General features: G+C 41.1%; 1 protein-coding gene across 9 annotated transcripts in view; it reads right to left on the bottom strand.

Moving 5' to 3' along the window:
• Positions 1–26982, bottom strand: part of FRY (FRY microtubule binding protein) — a 286128-nt gene that overhangs the window by 76863 nt on the left and 182283 nt on the right. For all 9 annotated transcript variants that reach the window (XM_069969891.1, XM_069969894.1, XM_069969885.1 and 6 more), the window contains 17 exons: positions 26704–26805; positions 24820–24923; positions 24541–24649; positions 23419–23505; positions 22181–22352; positions 21785–21917; positions 20741–20848; positions 18635–18890; positions 11521–11703; positions 11271–11357; positions 10729–10988; positions 5058–5247; positions 2553–2677; positions 2375–2432; positions 1542–1633; positions 1282–1454; positions 170–330 (listed from right to left, as the gene is read on the bottom strand). In XM_069969891.1, the coding sequence (XP_069825992.1) occupies positions 170–330; positions 1282–1454; positions 1542–1633; positions 2375–2432; positions 2553–2677; positions 5058–5247; positions 10729–10988; positions 11271–11357; positions 11521–11703; positions 18635–18890; positions 20741–20848; positions 21785–21917; positions 22181–22352; positions 23419–23505; positions 24541–24649; positions 24820–24923; positions 26704–26805 (2400 nt within the window). The remainder of the gene's footprint in view (positions 1–169; positions 331–1281; positions 1455–1541; positions 1634–2374; positions 2433–2552; positions 2678–5057; positions 5248–10728; positions 10989–11270; positions 11358–11520; positions 11704–18634; positions 18891–20740; positions 20849–21784; positions 21918–22180; positions 22353–23418; positions 23506–24540; positions 24650–24819; positions 24924–26703; positions 26806–26982) is intronic.

Below are 26982 nucleotides of genomic sequence, written 5' to 3'. Positions count from 1 at the left end.
TTAAGGAATGCCTACTGGACACTCGGCATCATAGCATAAAGGTGGTAAAAACTTTTCTTGGTTATACTACTACTACCAAAAAAATCATATAATATGTATGTTGACATCGTGAATAGTTTCTCAACAAAGAGAAAGAAACCATATGAGAAGCATGCAACATTCAACCCACCTTTAGCGCACAGTATTGGTATCTTGTGATCTGATGATTGCGATCACTGTAGCGGTCCAGGGGAGTGAACATAATGCTGAAGGGTCCAGCCCACTGGCTGAACAGGATAAAGAGATGATGCCTCAAACTTTGCTGTGGGAACAAGAATCTCCGGTGGTGAACTACAAAAAAAAAAAAAAAAAAAAAAGTCATTATTTTTATGTTTGTAAATACAATAACATGTCTAATAATATATAGAAATATATAATATATAATGAAGAAAACAAGATAAAGAGTCCAGCACTCACCGATAGAAATATGCTGTGGGTTTATTGCCAAAACAGCGGAGACTTCAGCTGGAGAGGGGGAAGATGTTAGGCAGGTGTGTTCACAGGAGCGGATTGCTCCTGTGAACGCACCTGCCTAACATCTTCCCCCTCTCCAGCTAAAGTCTCCGGTGTTTTGGCAATAAACCAACAGCATATTTCTATCGGTGAGTGCTGGACTCTTTATCTTGTTTTCTTCATTCATCGTCTTGCTCCGTCTAAGCACCGCGACACGTGAGGTTTCCTGCACTGATTTTTGCTGTTTGTTCCCTGTCCCCCTCGTGTCTGGTGAAGTGCTATCAGTCAGTTGGTGCCGATTGAACGGCTCTGAACTACCATACAATATATAATATTATAGTAATAATGTTTTCTTAAATCTCCTATCATTTAGAATCTAGGAGCTGTGTAGGATCTATGTGTCTCCAAAGCAACAGACTACAAACAAACCCGGAGTAGTCAGATTCTGCAGTCATATAACCATCTATCTGTGAACCTACCACATTTATTGTGTTTAAGACTTAAGACATAAAAGAAAAAAAAAAAAGAGTGATGGCAGGATCAGACTACTCAGTGTTTACTTGTAGTCTGTTACCATAACGACAAATATCTCTGTACAGGAGTTGTAGACACAACATTACAATACAATTTGGACAGTAACTCTTTCATTTCAGATGCACCAGGACAATTAAGCGTGAATGTCGATTTTTCCTTTAAGACTTTCCTAAAAGTGAACCCATTACACATAAAAAGGGACACGGACTGTAAAACAAGTTATCCATAAACAACACCTTCAAATCACAGCCATACCTGGCACACACTGGATCAGATTGGCAATCATGGCACTGAAGTGAGCTCGGATATCTTTAAGAATTTCAACTTCCTTGTCATTCTCAGCTTCCAGAAGCATCCGTGTAAGGTCCACATACTCTAAAAACAATGCCCCAAGAGCTAGGGTGTCTCTTTCTAAGGCGCCATTAGTGCTATAGAGAAAGAAGAAAATAAATTAAGGAACTGCATGCGGTAGTATAGTCTTCCTATATATTTATAATAAAGACGGCATAACGTACTTGTCACTTATAACACCAGCATCAGCCAATAGCTCAAATATCCGTAAGAGCTGTAACCTCAGCAGGTCTCGCCGTTCTCTCCTTTTCTTGTTCTGAGAGGCGAATGAGAATAGGAAAAATCTTTATATGTGAAACTGTCAAATGCACTGGATTAAGTATATTGTTCTCCCTGTATATTATAAAAGACTGGAGAATAAGCATCGGCACCCACATATACAGTGACAATAGAAAGAGGCCAACAGCTCCATACATTGTGTAGTGGCCATGTTGCGTTACTGCAACTCCCGTTAAAGTGAATAGGAGCGGAGTTGCAGTCGCTCAGTATGGAGCTGTCTGCTTCTTGCTCAGTCACTGTGAATGCATCTGCCATTGCTATGGCAAATAGGTGATGGACAGGAGCATGGCATACTAACCCCCCCCCCCTTCCCCCCCTAATGATCAGATATTCATGACCTACTTTGAGGACAGACCATCAATACTCTCCCATTTTGAGACAGAGTCCTATGTGAGCAAGCAAAAAAATATTTTTTCTATAGTGTGCTATGTGGGTTGCATCTAGACAATCCCTGATACATGTCCTCAGTCAATGTATATAGGACATACATTTGGTGTACACAGCTGAGGAATAGATAGAAGGGGGTCAGATAACGCAGCTTTTCAGGGTGTAAACACCTCCCTGTATCACAGATTCCTGGATCTGCTGAAGTCAACTGAAGTCATATTTGAAAGTTGTCCTATCTAGTTTTTCTTCTATGGGGTTTAACTTAAATACTGAACTATATTAAAAGTATAGGTTACATCATATATGCTGCAACCTGTGTGTCTAGACTAACCTCTGGTCTGCGTTCCAAGGCTTCTTTCATTAGAGGGTGAAGTTCTTCCACCAATTCCCTGTAAAACAGATAATTCCTTTTATTAACTGGTTTCCAAATTCTAGACAGCGCCACATCTGTCTACAGGTTGTATGCAGTATTGCAGCTCAATCCCATTCACTTCAGACATCTAACATACCTAAAGACCAGTGCGTTTGTTCTCCCGAAACCCAGCACAAGGGACTCCGTGATCTCTATGCTCTCCAGTCTCATCAGAGGAACCAGTTGCTTGAGGAGGACACTAATAGAAGGGGTTCCAATGATCTGTAAAAGGAACAAAAAAACGTGTAATTCCATGTATCAGTGCTTCAAGATACAAACCTAAAACAAATCTCTTCCCAGGTGTTCTATTGTTTTTTAAACCCTTACTATATATCTATGAGATCCTCCTCTCTCATAGACACAAGACTCTTAACTTTGGCTGTCCAGGCATGATGGGAATTGTAGTTTTGTAGCAGCTGGAGAACCTGAGTTTAAAGGGGTAGTCCACCCAAAAATTTTTTCTTTCAAATCAACTGCTGCCATGAAGTGACAGAGATTTGTAATTTACTTCTATTAAAAAATCTCAAGCCTTCCAGTACTTATCAGCTGCTGTATGCCCAACAGGAAGTTGTATTATTTCCAGTCTGGAGAGCAGGAGGGGTTTTCTATGGGGATTTGCTCCTGCTTTGGACAGTTCCTGACATGGACAGAGGAGGCAACAGAGAGCACTGGGTCAGACAGGAAAGAAAACACTACTTCCTGCTGGACATACAGCAGCTAATAAGTACTGGAAGACTTAAGATTTTTTAATAGAAGTGAATTACAAATCTCTGGCACTTTATGGCACCAGTTGATTTGAAAGAAATTTTTTTTGGGTGGACTACCCCTTTAACACCTGTGATGTAGACAGACAGTACTAGGATGTACTAGAAAGACAAGCCTTTTCCTGTGTACTGAGCTCAGGGGTAATGTCCACCAAGACAATGATTATGGCAATGTATATAGGTCCACGTGCAGCCCTTTAAAGTGACTCTGCCCACTTCTGACCACTTGTACCTTTGGATAGCTGCTTTTAATCCAAGATCTGTCCTGGGGTCCGTTAAACAGGTAATGCAGTTATTGTCCTAAAAAAACTACTTTTAAACTTGCAGCCCTGTGTCAAATTGGCGTGGCCTAGAGTGTTTGTGCCCGGGCTTGCACTGCCTCATCATGCCTCATGTCCCATCTTCCCACCACCCTTTTCATCATTAGGGAATCCCCCATGGCAAGTTTTTTTCTATTCATCACTTGTCTGAAAACTGCACAGATGCCTTAACAACCCAATACATGTGCAGTGCTTACACAGGTGATGAACAGGAAAAATCCTGCCTGGGGCATTCCTAATGGTGAAAAGGGTGGGGAGGAGGGACGGAAGGGTGGTGCAAGTCTAATGCACAGACATTCTAGGCCACGCCAATTTGACACAGGGCTGCAAGTTTAATAGTTGTTTTTTAGGACAATAACTGCATCACCAGGTGAACAGACCCCAGGACAGCAGCTATCTGACAGGACAAGCAGTTTTTTTTTTTTTTTTGGGGGGGGGGGGGGGGGGGTCAGATTGTGGGTACAGAGTCGCTTTAAAAGACTTCCGGAACACACATGTGACCTCCATAATAAACACTGGTAAACAACTGCTTGGCTAATACTTATCCCACTCACTGGACCATAGGAAGCCCCCACCAAAATACTGGCAGACGGAAGATCTAGAAGATTGTGAAACCGTGAAGTTGTCCGTGCGCACGGACAATTTTACAGCCCATTGCTTTGTACTGGGCTATTCAGACGTTCTGTGATTGCCGTTAAAAAGTAGGACGTCATTACTCGGAACGGACACACGGAACTGATTCCCTATAGAAATCAATAAGACGTGTCTTTCACAGATCTACATGGATGTGGCATCCGTGTACATCTGTGAAAAACACGGATGTGATGTAATCAATGTAATTTAAAATGCTTTAAATAGATCAGTGAAAAACACGGACACGGATGCAAAACAGATGACAACACGGACGGTTTTGCACGGATCACCGAGGTAGCTAGCAGACCACAATCACGGACCAGGAAACGTGTGAATGCAGCCTTAAAGGGGTACTCCGGCGAAAATCTTTTTCTTTCAAATGAACTGGTTTCAGAAAGTTAATAGATGTGCAATTTGCTTCTGTTTATAAATATCAAGTCTTCCCATACTTACCAGCTGCTGTATGTCCTGCAGGTAATGTTTTCTTTTCAGTCTGACACAGTGCTCTCTGCTGCCACCTATGTCTGAGACAGGAACTGTCCACAGAAGGAAAGGTTTTATATGGGGATTTGCTACTGCTTTGGACAGTTCTTGACATGAAAAGAGGTGTCAGCAGAGAGCACTGTGTCAGACTCAAAAGAAAACAACATTTCCTGCAGGACATGCAGCAGCTGATAAGTGTGGGAAGACTTGAGATTTTTAAATAAAAGTTAATAAACCATTTGATTTGAAAGAAAAGATTTTCCCAGAGTACCCCTTTAACTTTAGCCTACATTGTCTCTAGTGAATGAAATGTTATACAAGGAAGCTAAATGTATAAGATCCTATTAGTATTGCGCAACTGAACAGCATGTTTTTTTTTTTGCACGTCAAAAGATGCTCTACCTTGTTATCGTAGCTGACTGAGCCATCGGGAGTTGTCGCCATGATCTCAGGAGTAGATGCTCGTAAGTGACCAGGACTCATAATACTTGGTCTCGCCACTCCAAAACAAAGAATAAGATAGTTCCTCCATAGTGTTACATAGTTGTCCCCACTGCTGGCCGTACTGGTTTTCTTTGCATTAATGGGACTACTATAGGAGGTAAACAAGAATACAGGTTATTTAGAGAGTCTACGACATGACATATCTTATCAACTTCACAGATGTTGCTTCAGTACAATATATGGGGTCATTTACTAAAAGGCTATGTTCATACAGTGGATTTTAAGGCTAAAAAATGTTTTACATATTTTAAAGTGAATATATGACCCCAGATTGCTCACTAAGCTGGCGGCACTGCTGGATAGACATCAGTAAAAGCTGTCAGAACATACCTTTGTTGCCTGTGGCTGTGTTTTTATTCTCATAAAGAAACACCTTTATTTGGGCTGTGAGTGGTGTCAGAGAGGCTAAGCCTATCGCTCCGTGGGCCATAGCACCCATAAACCTTACTGTGTTGTATGCAGAGTGAACATGGCTGATGAGTGAGGTGCACTGGCCCTAGGGCGCAGGGGACAACAGGCTCCGCCTCTGTGACACCATGCAAAGCCCAAATAAGGCCATGGTAACATGGGGTAAGACACCAGCCGTTCCGAGACCCGGCCGTGTCATGGAATGGCCGGTCTCAGAAAAGATCATCCCAGCCGGTACTACAGCACCGGCCGGATAATCTTCCCTTCTGATTAATTGTGATGTGGGCACATCTGTGCGTGCCCGCATCCCAATTCGCCGCTGCACACAATGGAGCATGCGGCCGGAGCTGCACGCTCCATTATGTGCACTGACAGGTTTTCTGCGGCCGCTATTCAATGAATAGCGGCAGCAGGAAACTGACATGTCAGGTTTTTTTGGCGCCGGTAGCGATCCCGGCCAGAGTGTATACACTCCGGGCGGGATTCCATAGAGGGCAGCACTACGTAAGTTTCGTAGTAATCACGGCCGTTGTTGCAAATCGGCAACAACGGCCGTGTTTACTACGAAACTCACGTAGTGTGAACATAGCCTAAAGGTGTTTTACTACAAAAACATAGTCAGGCAACAAAGGTATGTTCCGAATGCTTTCATTGATATCTATTGAGCAATGCAGTCAGGAAGTCACAGGTTCAATTCAAAGCTTTTTTGGGCATTTTTAGTCGTAGTTTTCTTAAGCATTTTGGAGCTTTTTTGGTACATTTAATTGAAAATTATTGCAAGCAAAAGCTTAAAAATGCAAACAAGCACCCATGCCTTGTATACTGTGTATAAAAGAACTGTGTATAATCACGTCCAAAATAAGCACCACGTAGTTACATCGGTAAAAAAATTTTTTTAAAAGAGTTTTCCTATTGAATTTATTGCAATTCAGTGAGATAAAAAGGAAATAAAATGGACAAAGTATGACACTATGGGGGAGATTTATCAAACATGGTGTAAAGTGAAACTGGCTCAGTTGCCCCTAGCAACCAATCAGATTCCACTTTTTATTTCTCACAGACTCTCTGGAAAATGAAAGGTGGAATCTGATTGGTTGCTAGGGGCAACTGAGCCAGTTTCACTTTACACCATGTTTGATAAACCTCCCCCTATATGTGAACACAGCCAACCCTGTTTATTGGAAAATGTGAGATATTCTTTATAACCAGGACTGATTCCATATACAAAAGGGCCTCAGAATTGAAGTAAATGATATTATCAAACTGCACAACTCCCCACAATCCCTCCAAAACAAAGTTGCTTTTATGTAAATGATTTCTAATAAACATAATAATCCAAGATGAAACGTGGGAATTCATTTTTAGGAGAAAGTGTAAAGTGAAGTGTCTACAAAATTCTACCTGATTAAAGGTGACAACTAACTTGGCCCCTTTAAGGAACGCTGAAAGGCCTGGCTTATGACCAGACATTTGTGGCATTTCAACTGGAGCTTCTAAGTGAAGTAAAGGCCAAAACATTTATCCTTGAAACCCAACAGTTGAAATTATTCTGAGCCCCCGACCCCCATGCTTTATATCATAGTAAGCCAAGTTTGTAAGGAGGAGGGGTGGACTATGTACACTTAAAGGGGTATTCCAGATGAATTCAAATAAATTGACAAAAAGTAAATGACTTCTATTTAGGGTGCGTTTACACAGACAGATTTATCTGACAGATTTTGGAAGCCAAAGCCAGGAATGGATTTGAAAAGAGGATAGATCCCAGTCATTCCTTTATGACCTGATCCGTGTTTATAGTCTGTTCCTGGCTTTGGCTTTAAAGATCTGTCAGATAAATCTGTCTGTGTAAATGCACCATTAAAATCTTACACCTTCCAGTAATTAGCTGCTCCCTGCTGCCACCTCTGTCTGTATCAGGAACTGTCCAGAGCAGCTGCAAATCTCCACAGCAAAAATCTCCTGCTGTGGATAGTTTCCCACAGAGACAGAGGTGACAGCAGAGAGCATTGTGTCATACTGAATACACCACTTCCTGCGGGACATACAGCAGCTGATGTTTTTTTTATTGAATTTATAAATCTGTATTTTTTGTTCTCTGAAATACCTCTTCACATTACCATTTTACAGCCATATCACAGTAGCTTAAAATATAACTTTTAATACATATGCACTGAAACACAACTTAGTTAAAAATGAAAACCAAAATTCACAGAAAAGTCTAAAAGTATTTAATATCATCAGACCAGACGGTCTAAGCCCACCTAATTTTTATAATGCGGTCCAGACGCCTTTCCCCCCAGAAGATGCTAGGTGCATCAGGGGACAAATACTGGTATCAGGAAGAAACAGCATAAAGTATGGCACTAATGAAAGATAGGGATGGGGAGCCTTTGGCCATCCCACTGTTGCAAAACTACAATTCCCATCATGCCTGGACAGCCAAAGCTAAAGCTTTGGCTATCCAGGCATGATGGGAATTGTAATTTTGCAACAGCTGGAGGGCTGAAGGTTCCCCATTCCTGGTCTAGGATATCATCCGGTTTCCAATTCGAGCCACTTACTCCAACCCTGCACCCATCCTCCGAAACATGTGCAGGTCCTCTTTTAGTTACCCTGTAAATGTTGCCATAGAAACCCACTGGATATAAAATCAATAAGGTCTATCAATCATTGAGAATCATTGGGAAGGGATGGTTTATATGCCACCAGAGCATCCTCTCCTACTCTGCCAGCATGATTCTGCATGGAACCCGAGGGAGATCCCTACAAAAAACGCCTAATGACAGTCCTTTCCACTCGAAAATGCCAACATATGCTCAAAATGTCATCGATTCCTCGCAATGGGGTCTTCGGCACCCTCAGAATGACTTGTCATCCTCACCATGTACCATATAAAATGTCCCCTCTCAGTACACGGCACTTAACTCTGCAGCACGCCCCTACGCCGCGGTAACAATTATTACATTTCACAGCGTGTTAGCAGTTTTTAATGGAGATCTCGAGAACAAGCTGTACTTGAACAGAACTATAAATAAAGACAAATCTGCTTAATGAGACCTATCAGAGGACGTTATCTTTGTAATAACACAATGGAAATGATTTAAGCATTCTGGCATTGGACCATTCTGGAAACAAGGAAATCGCACGACTACACAGAGATCAAGAAAAGAGAGAGATAGAACACTTGTGTTGTCTCTGTCCTCCAATATCAAGTGACCCGGTTTTGTGAAACAAGCCCTACCAACCTCTTGCCTACAAATCATCTGGACTAAAGCAGTGTTAGACTATGTTCACACAATGTAGTGAGTGTCAAAAAACGTCCGTTGTTGCACTGAAAATTGCATTGATTTCAATGTCCAAGGGCCAGAAATCATTGACATGTTACCACGACCGTACCAAACAACGGCCGTTGTTCAATACATTTTGTGAACAACAGCCGTCGTTTGCATTTACTTTAATGCAACACATTTTTCTATGACAAGGATGGTTGTTGGTTTTATTGCAAACAATAGGTCATAAAAAAATAGGTTGCGTGAACATAGCCTTAAGAAGCAAGATCGGAGTCCTTACTTCAAGCTTCTAGGCCTTTTTGAAAAACAATAACTTTTTAACGTATCATCACTATGGTCTTAACGTATCATCACTATCCGCAATAATGCTCACAATCTAGCTTCCAAAAATAACCCATCTGGATAGTTTTTGGAACAAGAGGAGAAAATCAGAGTTCTCAGAGGAACCCTATGCAAACTCCATTGCAAATGCCCTTAGCTGGATGTTAGCCCAGGAGCCCACTGCTACACGGCACTAACCACAAAGCCCAACTAACATCTGCTATGTGTGATACAGGGGCCTACCCATGTGGAAAAAGGGGCCTTGGAATCCCCTCACTTTGGCCCAGATAAATCAGATACATCTGTACCTACGGTCAGGGGCAAGAAGGATTAACATTTTTGTAAAAAGACAATCCATGCCCACATATTTTTTTGAAAGTTGCACTTTACGAGTTAAAAAGTGAATAGAGACAAAATCAGGACATATTTTTAGGGGGTGCAGACCCAGGAGCCTGAGGGGGCCCAGAGAGGTTACTTTTGAAGGCAAGTACTATAATGAAGCATTATAGTTTAGGGGCCCTGTGACAGATTTTCCACTAGCTTCAGGGTACACCTGCAGGGATATACATGTAACAGTAAATGTCTATTCACCAGTCTTCAGATGAATCATGTGACATTATGGCCCCTTTCACACATCGTTTCACACATGCAAACTCATTGATTTCTATGACCCCCCCTCCCCCCCACCCCCAACACATGTGAAGGTGTTACAGCTAGTGCGTTAAAGTGTCACTGTCATATTTTTTTTGTTGCAGAAATCAATAGTCCAGGCGATTTTAACAAACTTTGTAATTGGGTTTATTAGGCAAATATGCCATTATCTGCATTCAAAAAGACTTTCCCCAGGTCCCACCTCCTCCTCTCTCTAATTCACTGCTCTTTATCAGAAAATATCGACTCTTTTACATCAGTCGAGCCCTGTGAAACCTATGGAGAGGGGAGGGGGGAGATTAGTCGCCAGCAGAGAACAAAGGATTACACATCGGTACCTGTGTGAAAGCCGATATTCAGAGGTCAGTGCTGACTTCAGAGGAGATAGCCCGGTGATGGAGCTGTAAATTAACTCTGTGTTGTCCTGTTTTGGTGCCTCATCTCCCTCCACCCCTCCCCTCTCCATAAGAGAACCATGAAGACAGGGGGGAGAGCTTCAAACTGCTTTTTCATGATAAAAATTGCATTTATCGGCTAATAAACCCAATTACAAAGTTTCTTAAAATCTTAAAAATTACAACGTTTCTTGAAACACACTCGTAATCCTGTCTGTGGCTGCAGGTCTGAAATTACAGACAGAATAATTGATGTGTGAATCGGACCTAAGGATGCAGTCACACATACAGGATCTGCTGCAGATTTGCAGATATCAATGTAACTAATGCATCAATCTGCAGCGGATCCTGTATGTGTGATCGCATCCTTGAATTAAAAAGTATAAAAATGTCTAGAAAATTTCCTAGAGTGACCCACAAGTGTCCCTCTTTGTCCATCCAAAAAGTTGGGAGATATGATGATGAATTTAAATAAGAAACATAATAATATGCCGTCCTACTTACTTAGGGTCCACCAGTGGCATTAGCAGCTGCAATCGCGTGAAAGCATATGGCCAGGCGTAGCTCAGGGCTGTAGGACAATGCTTCGGGAGGTTTTCTTGCCTAAGAAATGTGAAGAGGCAGAGAACCCAAGGGTCCTTTACAGACTGCGCAAATATCCACACGTGAGAAGGGCTTTTTACATCGTAATGGCTATTGACCAGAACAGCATTCCACTCCACCAACCACTGCAGGTCCACATTGTGAGTAAATGGCAGGGCAGCCTGGGAGCAAAGCAAAACATTTTATTCAGAAAATGTATTTTTTTGGTTAAGGAAATAGCAGCTCTTATGTATAGAACGCAAACACAGGTGAGAAAGCGACTACATAGAGCTAGTCTGATGGCTGATCCATATAACTGTGCTCATATTCAGTCTATACATTTGTCTATGGTACAAAAACTGGAGCAATAATAATAATAATAATAATAATAATAATAATAATAATAATAAAACACAATTATTATTATATAACGCATCACATTCACATGCTAAAAAACTACTCACAGAATCAGACACTGCGACATGTAGAAAGCTTTCAAGTATCGAAGGACTGAGCTGGTCCAGCACATCGATCATCGGCTTGTCATCTTCCTGCAATCAATAAACGCAGATTCTTAAATCCAATACAATAATATGAAATGATCAATACTTTCATTGCATAAAAAAGGTAGGCTTCCAGTAGAGGTAAAGGGGTCAGGCCTCATAGGTGACAATTACACATCACCAGCAAATGGATACAGGGCACAATTCATACCTCGGCTTGTCCCAATGCAGTAAATAGTGCTCGGACTTCTTTGAGTATTAAAACTGCCATCTTTCGAGTAGCCAGCTGAAAACTGCAAAGTAACAATAGTGCAAATCCTTCCACCGCGTGCAATACATTGGAATAAGGTCCCCGTTCAGACTGTATCCGGTGACTGGAGCCATTGGGAATTAACTAGGTGGAAAAAACGCAGGAATGAGTGAAAGGTAGCCGCAATACAAATACAATTATATTAATAAGTACAATAAAATAGCTTAAAATAGGTTTCTGTATATGGGTCTCTTTCTTGACTGGTAAACATGGTGAGAGCAATGTGGCAGCCATACAACACTTCCATCATGACCATAAGATCCTCAATGTGTGCCAATCCTACAGTAACTGAAATCATAGAATCCAAGCTGCTGAGCCAGGATCACTTTTAGATTGTTCCTTCAGAGTCAAAATCAGGTGCTAATGTATCTCTGCACGGACTGGCACTGACCCTATTTACTTCTATGGCCTGAACACTAGTGAGATCTGTTCCAGTTCTTGCAGAGATATGCCAGTACCAGTTTTTGAAAGGGTGCTGATAGATCCATATCTCAGAAAGTACATTCGGAGTGTGAATGCACCCTTACTCACAATTTCAAATTTTTGATTTTTTTTCTAATCTTCCATTGTCCTATTTATATTTTAAAATAATCATAAAGTCTTGTAGTTTTCAGTCTTTAAAGAAAACTTTCCAGCCGTCTCCTCCCCATTATATAAAAAAGATGGTATCAGGCCATTCGTAATGTGTGATGGTCACAGCTTCTCCCCCCCCCCCGTATAATGACCTCCCTTACTGGTCAAAGGTCATGCCTAAATATGCTATCATAGAAATAATGAGTCATCTCCATCTTCCAGGGTTTTTTGGGGGGAAACTGACACTGTCCTCCATTTTTATTTCCCATCGCATTTGAAACCACTTCTGACTTTGGCATAAAAAACTGCAGTGAGAATTTTCCTAAAAAAACTAATACATTTAGATTCTAAAATTATTGTTTGCTAATCGTTTGCTGTAATTCTGCATTCGTTCTCTATAATTCCACATTCCTTCACTTATCGTTCAGTGTAATTCCAAATCGTTCCTTCTTTTGCTGGGATCAGATAGAGTAAACAATTGTAGTAACAATCGTCGTAATGATTGTAACTAACGACTATCGTTCTGTGTAATATGGTGACCGATTTCAGGTTAATGATAATCTCATTTGAGATCGCTTATTGTTAATCGTTAAAAATCGATTCATCTACTAGGACCCTTAGAGTGATAAGAGGCAAATCAAAAGATTATGGTTACCCCTCCCTTTCTCAATTGAGAACAATTATTTGGCCAACAACTAAAGAAAGTGTGTAGGCACGTAAACTTTTTGATAGGATGCAGCCTTTCCTCTGGGGCACTCATGGAGAAAATAGGGGTCCCTAAGCCCCCTTTCACTAGGTGTAGTAGCTGGCAGTGGCCATAATCAGCTACATAATAAATGAACAGGCGGCCATGCCTACAAAACAAGTGATCCCTACTCCTTAACTAAGGCTGGGTTCACACTACGTATATTTCAGTCAGTATTGTGGTCCTCATATTGCAACCAAAACCAGGAGTGGATTAAAAACACAGAAAAGATCTGTTCACACAATGTTGTAATTGAGTGGATGGCCGCCATTTAATGGCAAATATTTGCCGTTATTTTAAAACAACGGCTGTTATATTAAAATAATGGCCGTTATTTACTGTTATATGGCGGCCATCCACTCAATTTCACCATTGTATGACCAGATCCTTTCTGTGTTTTTAATCCACTCCTGGTTTTGGTTGCAATATGAGGACCACAATACTGACTGAAATATACGTAGTGTGAACCCAGCCTATAGGGGTTATCCAGTGTTAGAAAAACATGGCCACTTCCTTCCAGAGACAGCACTACTCTTGTCTCCAGTTTGGGTTCAGGTTTTACAACTTCGTTCCATTGAAGTGAATGGAGCTTAATGGCAAACTGCACCTGAACTGAAGACAAGAGTGGTGCTGCCTCTGTAAGAAAGTGGTCATGTTTTTCTAATAGTCCCCTTACACGGAACAATAATTTGCGCAATTGAACGATTAACAATTTCGAAGTAACAATGTGTTTTTGTAACGATCAGTGTTTAGATGGAACGATAAATCGTTTGAAAAAATCGTTTTAAGATCTCTTAAGCCCATCTCACACATAGGTTGAATCATTGAAAGACTATTTAGACAAAGCGATCTGCTCATTTTCAGAGAACGACCAACGGCAATTTGAGAACATGTTGAAAGATCACGATGAACGATTTATCGTTCGCAGTGTTTACACGTACGCAGTGTTTACACGTACGCAGTGTTTACACGTACGCAGTGTTTACACGTACGCAGTGTTTACACGAGCGATTATCGCTCAAATGCGATTGTTATCGTGAAAATTTGAACCATAATCGCTACGTATAAAGGGACCATAACACTGGATAACCCCTTTAAGACCTGCATCGATAATACATTTATGGCAACACTTTAGATGCACATTAGCCCGCATTATATCTTTGTATTTAGCAGGTCATCTCTTTTGATGTGAATCTTAAAGTTTCACTCCAAGTTTATAACATATTTTATACATTCAAAAGCGTTCTATTAAATTCTTGCTAGCCCCCACTGGATTAAATTATTTACATTCTATGTCGTCTTTTATAAGACTCCTTTTCTCTGACCTTGTAGAAGACTTTTTTTTTTTAGAGAATCGCTTCATAAATAATTAAGATGAAGTATTCAGAACAGCGAAACATCAGAACGCCGCCGATCAGCCCCAAAGGACTTGACCAGCCATAAAAATAAGCCAATCTTTATAATATAATACATGCGCACATCATCTACCTGCAGCAGAGGCATCTATCCTGCTGTGGACTGAATCAATAGAAAATCTAGCAGCTGAAGCACAACTAGACTGTTACAGGCATTCTCCTCAATGTAATAGGTTTATATTTAAAGAGTCACTGTCATGTGTTGTTTTTTTTTGTAGAAATCAATAGTCCAGGCTTTGTAATTGGGTTTATTAGGCAAATATGCCATTATCTGCATTCAAAAAGCCCCCCCCCACTCCCTCCTCTCACTCATTCACTGCTCATTATCAGGAAATCTTGACTCTTTTACATCAGTCGAGCCCTGTGTAACCTATGGAGAGGGGAGGAGGGAGGTTAGTCGCCAGCAGAGAACAAAGGATTACATAGCGGGACCTGTGTGAAAGCCAGTATTTAGAGGTCAGAGAGGTCAGTGCTGACTTCAGAGGAGATAGCCCAGTGATGTAGCTGTAAATTAACTCTTTGTTGTCCTGTTTTAGTGCCTCATCTCCCTCCACCCCTCCCCTCTCTATAGAAAACCATGAAGACAGGGGGGAGAGTTTCAAACTGCTTTTTCATGATAAAAATGCATTTTTCAGCTAATAAACCCAATTACTAAGTTTCTTAAAATCTCCCGTACTATTGATTTCTGCAAAAAAAAAAAATGTAAATGACAGTGACACTTTAAATACAACAGTATTAAAGCAAAGTATAAAAAGAATTGTGAAAATCCAATTTGCAGCAATGGCAAGTGTCATGGTATCAGTGAAAAGAAAAAAACATAAAAAGGCAAGTTAATCTGGATATCAAAGTCACGTAGCTGTCTACTATAATGGCTGATTTTCATATGAAACACTTTTTTCTCTATGTACTTAATGTACAAAGCGCTAGTAACAAGACAAGAAATAAATGAGAAACTGGTTAAAAAAAATGCCAGACTTAAAGGGCTACTGTGGCAGAACAAAAAAGATTTTCATATCAAATGGTGTTAGAAATTTTTACAGTAAAAATTTGTATATTACTTCTATTAAAAAATGTCAAGTCTTCCAGTAGTTATCAGGTGCTGTATGTCCTGCAAGAAGTGGTGTTTTCTTTCCAGTCTGACACAGTGCTCTCTGCTGCCACCTCTGTCTGTGACAGGAACTGTACAGAACAAGAGACTTTTTCTAGGGGGATTTACTACTGCTCTGGACAGTTCCTGACATGGACAGAAGTGGCAGCAGAGAGCACTGTGTCAGACTGTAAAAAATACACCACTTCATGCAGGACATACAGCAGCTAATAAGTACTGGAAGGATTTTACAGTATTTTACGAATTTGCTTAACTTTCTGACACCAGCTGATCAGAAAACGTTTTTTTTTTTTTTTTTGCTTCTACCCCTTTAAAAGGTGCTCTATGGCCTTAAAGGAACAGTCTGTGCACAATTGATATATACATTATACATACATGTGACACCCCCAACTTATAGGTACACTTGGCCAAGTGTTTATTTGTTCTGACTGGAGAAAGGAGAGGTAAGCTGCTGCCTATAATGGGCAATACAAGATATTCTTCAGTCCTATTTGCAACTGTGGCAATTTATGTTCTCTTATTTTTCTATATAAATAGCCATAACCTTTGATTTATAGTGAAAAGGCGTCTCTAAAGGCGACATTTCAATCCCCACTGTAGGATTTGTCTGAGTTTATGGGATAGTAAAATCTTTGAGCTACACTATAAACTTGTATTTTACAGTCTAATCTTTTAAGATGATCTTTTGGTATCTTCTACATGTCACAAAAAAATTGTTGCTATAAAAAGCCATGAAAATGCTATAAAACAAAATAGGTATAAACAATATTAGTAATCTGGAACTGTAAAAATGAATTTAGGTAATAGATGACCATGCTTATAATAGTATGCAATACTGGAAACTACGGAAAAAGGTAGACAATAATAGGACAGCAAAACATAGTAGCTACATTTTACATAGTATACCCCTCTACCTCATCGTGATCTGTACCAATAATCAATCATGTGTTCCTTATGGGGAGGGATAAGCCACAGCCAGAAAGCTGGTGCTGGCTTATCCCTCCAAAAACAATAGGGTTTGGTATTGAAAATCCATCGTACCTGATCACTGTCTGTCGGTGGAGGCTCCATACACCTTATACTAAAGTTGCTCAAACTAGGCCAACTTTAGTATCAGGTGTATGGTGTCCCAACCCTTATAATGAGTCCCCCAAGTGAGTGTCCAGTTGAAATGTAATGGATTTGTTCCCCGCCTGGCATGATGTGTCAATTTTATGCTGGCTGCGGGGTAAAGGTCATATTACTACGGCCCAGTGGCGTAGCTACCATAGAGGCAGAGTAGGCAGTTGCTATGGGGCCCGTGCAGGAGGGGGGCCCGGGGGAGAAGGTAAGAGAGTGTCCTGTACTGCAGTGTGTAAGTGACCCAATGTTCACTTACATGCTGCAACACAAAAAAAGGCTTAATAAGTAGAAGACAAAGAGATCTCCTCTGTTAACCTCTGACCTCTGTTCTCCAGCTGCTGTGCAGAGGTCAGGGGTTATCAGTACACAAGTAGTAAAGCAGATATCTTTGTCTTCTGAACTTTGGGTCACTTACACACTGCAGTAAATAAGGGGTTAAGCAGAAAGTAGTCTGCTCCTGCACCTATATATTTAACCATAAGGGCTCCTAATGGGTCCTTATAGGTAAAAACAGTGGACTGACAGAGCAAGCAGCCATTGGCTCTCTGCTCTGCCAGTCACTCTTGTTGCTGCTGCCAAGATTCTGCCTCTGGCCACAAGAGATTTTATTTTTGGACACATCACAGAGCATATACTGTCTATATATTTATATGTGCAGTGCTTTGTGTTGTGCGTAGGGGAGAGGGCCCCTTTCATTTTTTTGCTATGGGGCCCCATGAATTTTAGGTACGCCCCTGCTACAGCCTGATCATTTTAGTAAACGAGCGCCAATCTAACAGATCTAGAAGTTAACTGAACCTATTACACGGCCCAATAATCGAGCAGCAAGGGCTGCATGGACACCTTACCTCTTCCCACTCCCGCTCTTCTCCCCTGTGCTCCACAGCTTTCCAGTCCTGCTGGCAGCAGCGTCTGAGCGGCATGTCAGCTGACAGGCTGCTCAGCCAATGACAGGACAGCTGCGGCCTGTGATTGGCTGGGCGGCCGGTCAGCTAACAGCTGCCGCGGTGAGAAACTGCAGAGCACAGGAGAGAAGACCAGGAGTGGGGAGAGGTAAGGTGTCAAGTGTTTGGGCAATTGTTAGCCATCGGCCACACATCACTAATACACATAGCGATGCACGACGATTTTAGCTGCCTGACGATTTTAGGTCCAAACCTAAATCAACGATCAGCCGATGATCGTTGTCATCAGTTGGTCATTGTCTCTATTACACAGAGCGATAATCCTGATTCGGCCGATTATCGCTCCATGTAATGAATGCTTGACCTAGCACCTCATAGTCGTCGAACATCTTCAATAACCGACAGCCAAATGATTGTTCTGCTGTCAGTTACATATCCCGCATTGAAAAATAATCAACTGGAGTAATGAGCACTCGAGCATTTAAAGCTAATGTACTATCAGTACATTGACTTTCGGTATTACCCATGTATATAACGGCATCGGTGCAGAAAAGTGGGTGCCGTGGTCCTTTTTTTGAACCACGGCCTGGTTCCCACGTGCCACACCGTTCTATTCTAGGGTACCAGCCGGGGTAAAGCACTGGAGGTGCCCAGTGGAACAAAACCACTGCCCCTCTATGAAGTGATTGTAATGTAATAGAGGGGCGGGGGGTTCCCCCCACCAGGGTCGGGCTAGCCGTCCTCCAGTGCTTAATCCCTGGCTAGTGCCCGGGAATACTGTACACGGGAACTGGAAAAAGGACTGCGACATTTCCCGCACCAGCGCTATTCTATCCATGTGCAACACTCAAAGCGAATGTACTGTGCTCGCTCAACACTACTCATCACCTCTTGGCTCTGCCCAGCGCTGGGAAAGCACGTACAGAAAATCCATAGAACAGGCTAGTGTCCGGCACACGGACCCCACTAATGGAAACGTCTCGACAGCTTAGGTTTATAGCACATTTTACACCAGAGTCTATAAATATGGAAAACTTCATAAATAAACGAGACCAGACAAGATATAAGAATATCGTGCCCAGAAGACTGTCCCACTGGGAGACATCAAAGAAAGATATGAGAATAAAAAACAAAATCATCACGCTACCTCTGATGTCCTCATTTTCGCCTGCTCATAGGATTTCCCTGGGGTTTGCATTACCAGCTTCCATTGGGTGAGCAGCTGTAACAGCATCTTGAGAGATGTGTCGAGGAGCGTCTGATGGGTATCGTTCACTTCACGTAAGAGAAAATTAATAAATCCAAATAATACATCTTCCCTCCAATCCACAAAGTCAACAAGAAGACCCTGGAGAGAATTCTGTGCAATATGCCGCAGTTCATCATCCATGTGAATAGACAGCCTGCAAGGACGTACAGAACAAATCAAAGAACTGCATCAATCACACAAAGAAATAAAAAAAAAAAAAATCAGAGATTACACACAATGCAGCCCATTCACATTAGCTTTTCTGGATACGTCACCTATAAACACCAGAATATTAGCAAATAGGTGAAATTTTCTAGGCTATATGCTTAAAGGGAACCTGTCATGTTGAAAATGCAGTCCAATCTGCAGACATCATGTCATAGAGCAGGAGGAGCTGAGCAAATTGATATAGATTTAGGGGGAAAGATTCAGTATAACTTGTCATTTATCTTTTCATGATAAAGAGTCCAGGGGGTGGCCCTATCAGTGAGTGACACTGCCCACTGGACTCCTAAAAAATATTTGAATCAATAATTTACTAATTATATTGGATCTTTTACCCTAATGATATATTGGTGTGCTCAGTGATTCCTGCCCTATAACATGATGCTTATAGAACAGACAACATTTTCATGGTGACCAATTCCTTTAAGATGTAGATCCCGGGTGACTCCCCAGTCGCCACAGAAGGTAAGTGCTGTACTGAGTTGCAATGCACGTACAGTATATGCCTTGCTAGTCACGTAGACCTATCTGCATTGTACCCACCCAATGCTGCACTGCCACCCCTTAATATAATCTCTCTATGTAAGCTAAAGGAATAAGGAAATTGGAAACTGAAGATTTTCAATAATACTGTCCCAAAGGAAAACCTCTTCCCCTATATCTGTATGTCTTTAAATAATCGATAAGGTTGCAGGGAGGGGGGAAAAGACAAGTCCATTGAATGCAATGTATAATTCTAATCCTACCAGAACGCTCTACCATTTAACAAAAAGGAGAGGTGGTATCTATTTAAAAATGGGGCTTATGGGAGAGAAGAAAATGGATGTGCTGAAAGCAAAAGAGGAAGACGATGACCGACAACAACGTTAATAGTGGGTATGAATATGATGATGACCAACAACCTGAATAGTGGGTATGAATGTCATTGAAGTCTGAATACCCAAGCAGAAGACCTGGACCTTTTTGAAAACACTTTATCTGGCTAACAGTTAACAGATAATAAGTTTGCACTAAGACTTTGGGCCAGTTCACACAGCAAAAGCGTCAGAATTCCACAGTGGAACTCTCCGCTGTTGAATTCCGCCTGCTCCAGGGTGACACTGTTTCTCTATGGGAGGGCTCATGTGCCTCCGCTTCTGTTGCTCTCCACTCAAAGAATTGACATGTCAATTCTTTGAGCGGAGAGCCGCGGAGCCGCGCGAGCCCTCCCATAGAGAAACAGTGTCACCCTGGAGCAGGCGGAATTCAGCAGCGGACAGTTCCATTGTGGAATTCTGACGCTTTTGCTCTGTGTGAACTTGCCCTTAGGAAGCATATGATTATGTTCACACACCATTAAAATTACAGTTTTTTTTTTTTTTTTATTATCCGGCCTTCATTTAACAGCAAATAAGGGACGTTATTTGCCATTAAATGATGGCCGTCTGATAAAAACAGCTGACATTTTGACCATGTGTAAACATGGTCTTAAAGGGGTTTTCTGTCCGAAACTGCTTTCGGTGCCATTCGCTGTGTAGTGCGGGTGCCGTACAGCCGATTGTCAACACCCTATTGATGAGTGATGAATGAGTTTATTTTAGTTAGAAAACTTTAATAAGTGTCGGCCACTGTGATAAATCATAGCTTGTCTAGTCCAAGTTTACACAGTATATTAGCTGGCTTACTTTAACACCAGAAATGTGTGCCAAAAACTCCTCTAAATGAGGAGTACGTTCAAAGAACCGGAATTATTCTGGAATGTTCTCTTCCAAAAGTTTTTATCAGCAATAAGCATCCTACCTGGAGAGTAAGTCAATCAGCTCCAGTTTTGACATCCCGTCGGGAAGAAGGCGAGGAATGGCTGCGACACATGTTCTGAAGAGGTCAATTTTTGGCTTTCGTTCTCCACTGAAATGAGGACATGGTAGATGGAGATCAGAACAGACTGCACACTTCCTACATAAACAAGCAATTACTGCGATTCCAGAAGACCGCTGGCTGCCAATGAAAGGCTTGGGCACGCTACATTAATAAAGGCACTGCGATCTGTTTACTTTATTACGTCTTTTCTCATGACTTCTTGCATCAAAGAGACATCGGCTAAATACAGGGAGCAGCACGAGACGTGTTCAGATAGGATTTAACCAGATTTCTCTCATGGCAGGAAGCACCGTATCCTGCAGCCCACCAGCACAGTTCTGAGATAAGGACGTGCCTTATTCAGTAAAATTTACAATGGTCTCAGACAAAATGTTTAAAATTTATTTTATAACCAAATGCACACATTTAAATGGATACTCCATAGAGAAAAAAGGGTTTAAATCAACTGGTATCAAAAATTTATAGAGATTTGTAAATTACTTCTATTTAAAAATCTCAAGTCTTCCAGTACTTATCAGCTGCTGGATGCCATGCAGGAAGTGATGTTTTCTTTCCAGTCTGACGCAGTGCTCTCTGCTGCCACCTCTGTCCATTTGAGGAACTGTCCAGAGCAGGAGAGGTTTTCTATGGGGATTTGCTACTGTTCTGGACAGTTCCTGACACTTCCTATGGTGGCAGCAGTGAGACACTTTGCATGTAGACAATGATCTAGATCCACACCCCTAAGACAACGCTAAAAAGTAAGTGCATAGAAGAACAAAGTAATACAGGGGCAGGGAACCTTTGGCCAACCAGCTGTAGCTTTGGCTGTCCAGGCAGGATGGGAATTGTAGTTCTGTAACAGTCGGAGGGCTAAAGGTTCCTTAGTCATTAGAAAACATATATATAGGGTCTGTATTATCAGATACAGATATGCCTATACATATCTGCTTTATACATTCTTCATTCCGGAGAACTACGTACGTGATCATGTCTTCAGGTTCCTTGTTCAGCATCTGTACATTCGTCATCATCATGCATCTTCCTACTTCTTTGTCAAGATGCCGCAGTATGTTGTCTACCGCTTTCCGTACTTGACAGTAATACAGAGACATGCCTAAAGAAAAGGGTAAGGCCATTAGGAAATTTTATCATTTAAGTGTTACTTTTTTGTATACCAATAGGCAGTGCTATAGAAAACCACATTGTGCCAGACCATAAACCGTCCTCACGGAGACTAGCGAAAAGCCAGAGAGGTAACAACCTCCGACCTGACTCTGATACTATGAGTATTCCTCCTCTAACGCGATGCATATGGTATAGTTACTTATGGTATGTGACTTGCCTATGGAAGGAATAAAACAATTAGATATGGCTCACCGATCATTTTCGCCTCCTCCTCTGTGAGTGTTTTACTTAGGTAAGTCTTCTTCACACGTAGGGTGTTACCCGATGGGTGAATAGCTCCAGTCACCGGCATGGGTGGTTCCCCATCCTTCTGCTGTAAACTATCCGCGATCACCAAGAAAGCTCTTAAGCCAATATTCATTCTCTGTGGTGAGAGGGAGAGATAGTAAATAAAATGAAATGGGGATTGAATAGCCTAGAAGAACAGATCACCAACTTGAGGCTATGTTCTAACTACAGGAACGTGTCCATTCACGTCATTATTAGCGGCCGTCATTATGAATAGACGGCCGTCTTCCCTGATATAGGACGGCACATTCTTGTAGTGGGTACATAGCCGTATACTGTATGTGCTTTTAGTGAGGATTAATAAACATAGAGGAGCAGCTATGGTGCGGTTTCAAAGCATGATATCACACCCGGACCACTGTCACAAAAGGGAACATTAGTACTATGAAAATCAGCCTTGCATATACCTGTAGGTGCTAAGATATTAAATATCAACATGAAAGTATACAAGATATACATTTCTAACTAAATCAATTCTTCCTTGATATATACACCATAAATATCCTACAACAAATGCTTCTTACAGTGAAGATACCTGTTCTTGTTTTCTGCTCTGTTTCCCTTTCTTTTTTTTTTTGTTTTACATTATTATGGGAGCAGCCATATTGCTTGAGATTCCTAACTGTTCTTGTAACAGCATTTAGAGATATGCTTTACAGCAGCCACATGGCTATAGGAAATAATTAATAATTGAAATAGACCCTATTTACTTGTATGGGAGAGTTTTCTAGGCATGCTCTGCGACCTGTGTAGTGGTCATTGTAATGGGAAGGGAGGGATGAGCTCCGACCTATTATAAATGACCGAATGTCATCTTAAGTATATAATGGTGTCACCTTTAAATGTTCTCCTGTCATTGATATATTTAAGAGATTGCTGAAAAGTTTCCTTTTCAAAACAGGAAAGTGTCAGCCTATTATAAGGTTTAGTGGCTAGAATGAAAACTGCAGGACTTGAGTGTGTGTATATATATATATATATATATATATATATATATATATATACATACACACACACATATACATATATGACTCTTGTACTTGAATTGAACAATAGCGCATTTTCTAATGACTACATCCCTTTGAAGTAATCAGACCTGCATTGATCACTTGCTCAACAGAAAAACAAACAAACAAACTTACCTCTGGGTTGAGGCTGAAAGCTTTTGCCGCTTTCCCAACACATAAAAGGTCAAAAATTATTTCCTTCATTGCAAAATCGAGACGTTCCTATTTTAGAGAAAACACGAGAAGCGTGGATCAGATGGTATAATACTCAATAAAAGCAAGGAGAGTGCAAACTATATATAAAACACCAAAACCAGGTCACATATTACTTATTAATCTCAAGAGAACATGAAACAGAATGGGTATGTCCATATCCATGGCAAGAAGCATTACATTTCATGATAAATGATGTTGTTCTTAGATTCTGACAAAAATTCTGGACTGGGCTGGTGCCACCTTGAAACCTACCCCCCCCCCTTCCCACACACACTCACTTCCTGGGGAAAGGGGACAAGGCCAGGAGCAGTGTGCCGTCAGATCTATGTCAGATTCAGCAGAACAGCCAGCTATATGAAGTAGTTACACAAACTCTGCATCAGCAACATCAACATGGTAGGAAATTTATAATGTAGGCTATTTATAAAGTTGCAGAATTTGCAGAATAATAAAAAATATCTGCTCTCTTTTACTAAATATAGAACTGGGCAATCCAGGAAATGCAAGGTGGTCGAAGATGCTCATAAATCCTTAAAGGGTTGTATAAGGGAAAAAAAATCTCTAAAATGTATTAATAGGAACCAATCATCACTTTTATGCTACTTGAACCATGAGTCAGTGAGGCAGCCCCTGGTGACCTTTCTCCACCGCACTGACCTTTATTTGATGGACCTCGCCAGTGACCGCTCTTATATTCTTGGTTAAAGTAGAAGTCAGGGGGTACAACGACGACATAATAAAGAACCTATACTTTCTGGTCACCGTGCCCTCACAGCACTGTGTCCCACTCCTGAACCTCCACTAGGATTCTCAATCTCTTCCTCCTTCATCGCCATGACTTGGCGAATGGAGGACCCGCTCGGCCAGTCAGTGACCAAAGCGGGACACCACTGTAGTGACTGACTGTCTGATCGGACTTTTCCCCACCCTTTCCCACTGGGTTGTGACATAGCCCAAAGCTGCAAGAAAATGATGCCTGTATATACACACACAAAATGTAATGCATGCAATAACATAAGGTGTTTCTAAAGCATTATATACCTGTGCAATGAACTGTATGATTTTCACAAAGATGTTGAGGGGCATATCCCGGGGGACCACTCCTCGAGAACCCTTTGGGAAAAGTGTTCCGATGATGGTGTTTAGACGGCTATTATAAATAAAATATCACCATTAGGATTAAAAACGCAAAGCAACCATTACTATTACATTTGGCTGATTTTATGACGCCTCTTAGGCCAATTTATAGACACATTTAGGCAGGAGTAAAAATCTGAATGAATTTACCACAAGGCTGTAAACTAGAGATGCGTAACTTACCTCTGTGTGGCCGTGTTGCTTTCACATTTTATTCGGATCATATACACCCATAGTAGTCTGTACAGGGATTCCAGTGCGACACGTGCCATTTTAGGATCTTTATTCTGATAAAAGTCAAAGAAAAGTAATTTTTTTTCCAATTTACACGTATCTGAATATTCTGTTCTGAAATTTGCCTATAACCTATAGATTTGGGTAGGGGATTAGAGGTGTTTGGAAACTGTCTATTCTTTACATCTATATAGGCCTTAAAGGGGTATTCCAGAGGGAAAAATTACTAGTGCCGTAAAGGATGGTAACTTACTTCTAAAAATGTAAGGCTTTCAGTACTTATCAGCTGCTGTATGTCCTGCAGGAAGTGATGTATTCTTTCCAGTATGACACAGTGCTCTTTGCTGCTACCTCTGTCCATGTCCGGAGCAAACCTCTTCTGCTCTGGACAGTTCCTGACATGGCAGAAGGCGGCAAAGTCTTGAACTGAACTATAAAACTATATAACCTGGACATACAGATGGTAATGAGTGCTGAAAATCTTTATTATTATTTTTTTTTTATATAGAAGAGATTTACAAATTTGTTAAACTTTTTGGAACCAATCTAGTTCAAAACCATTTAAAGAAAGGAAAAATAAATAAATAAAAAAACATACAGAGGAGCTGTCCAGGATTAGAAGAATATGGCAGCTTTTTTCTTCAAAGTGTACCAAACATGTTTAAAGTGTCACTGTCCTGAATTTTTTTTGCAGAAATCAATAGTCCAGGCGATTTTAAGAAACTTTGTAATCAGGTTTATTAGCCGAAAAATGCATTTTTAATCATGAAAAAGCTGTTTGAAGCTCCCCCCCCTGTTTTCATTGTTCTCCTATGGAGAGAGCTAAATAAAAGACCAAAACAGGACAACAAAGAGTTAATCTACAAATACCTCACCCTTTATCTCCTCTGACAGTCACCACTGACCTCTCTGAGCTCTGATTACAGCTGTCACCCAGCTCAGTGCCTGTAATCCTCTGTTCTCTGCTTCCTGCTGTCGGCTAACTCCCTCCTCCCCTCTGCCCTCTTGCCAGAATAGACAGGGTTGTGTCTGATGCAACAAGTCACAATTTCCTGATTTTTTGCAGTGGATGGAAAAGAGGGGGGGGGGGCTGGGAAAAGGCTTTTTAAATGCAGATAATGGCATATTTGGCTAATAAACCAAATTACAAAGATTCTTATAATCGCCTGGACTATTGATTTCTGCAACAAAAAAAATACGACAGTGACTCTTTAAAGGTTGTGTCTGGTATTGCAATTAAGCTCCATTTAAAGGGGTTTTCCAAATACTAAGTTATCCCCTATCCACCTCTTCTGTTTAGCAATATAGTGGTCAAAATATATGTAAAATCGGCCTTGTATATATGTAAAAACTGTATAACCATGGTTGAGAAATGAGTGAAATTTCCCTTTAAATATTTTATTGTTTTGTTGTTCAAAAATCTCCTACTGTTGGTGTGTTTGCAGCTGCTTTGCACACCCATGTGTCCCCATGGTTACAGACTGCAGACAAAGCCTTTGTATAGTCTGATCCTGCAGCTGTTGTCCCCTACCCCCTCGGCCTCCTCTACCGTCTATGGTTTAGAAAGGGAGAAGAGAAGCACAGGTCATCTAAACATCTTCAGCAGCGAGTTTATTTCTCCTGTACATTCCTAAATACACATGGTTTATATTAAATCAATCTCACTAAAGCAAGGCAATCTAATACATTACTGTACGCGGCGGGGATCGGAGCCGTTTTTTCACCAGTCATTGTAGAAATGAATGAGTCTTATGTAAAGAAACAATCGAATCATTCATCGCCCTTTAATTATGGCAGCCTGACATGTGTCGGTAACGCGGATGACACCTTTACCTTCAGGTTAGATAAGCAGTTGTTGAGAAAGATATGCCACCGGTTCAGAAAGAACTGTTTCTGGCTGACGCATAGCAGACACGTCACCAAAGGGTACAATGCCTGAAAAACCAATAGAAATCATTCAGCAGAACGTATAATGTGATTATTATTACTATCACCATGTAACAGATGCCGGATTCTTATCATAAGCGACAACTAATTACAGGTCATTACCCAGCATGGAGTTACCACCACCCTAATTGCTTCCTATCTCACTGATACTTAAAGGAAACCTGT

Source organism: Dendropsophus ebraccatus, chromosome 5 (assembly GCF_027789765.1).
Source record: "Dendropsophus ebraccatus isolate aDenEbr1 chromosome 5, aDenEbr1.pat, whole genome shotgun sequence".
In the NCBI taxonomy this organism is placed as follows: Eukaryota; Metazoa; Chordata; class Amphibia; order Anura; family Hylidae; genus Dendropsophus; species Dendropsophus ebraccatus.
This window is presented reverse-complemented; position numbering and strand designations above follow the sequence as displayed.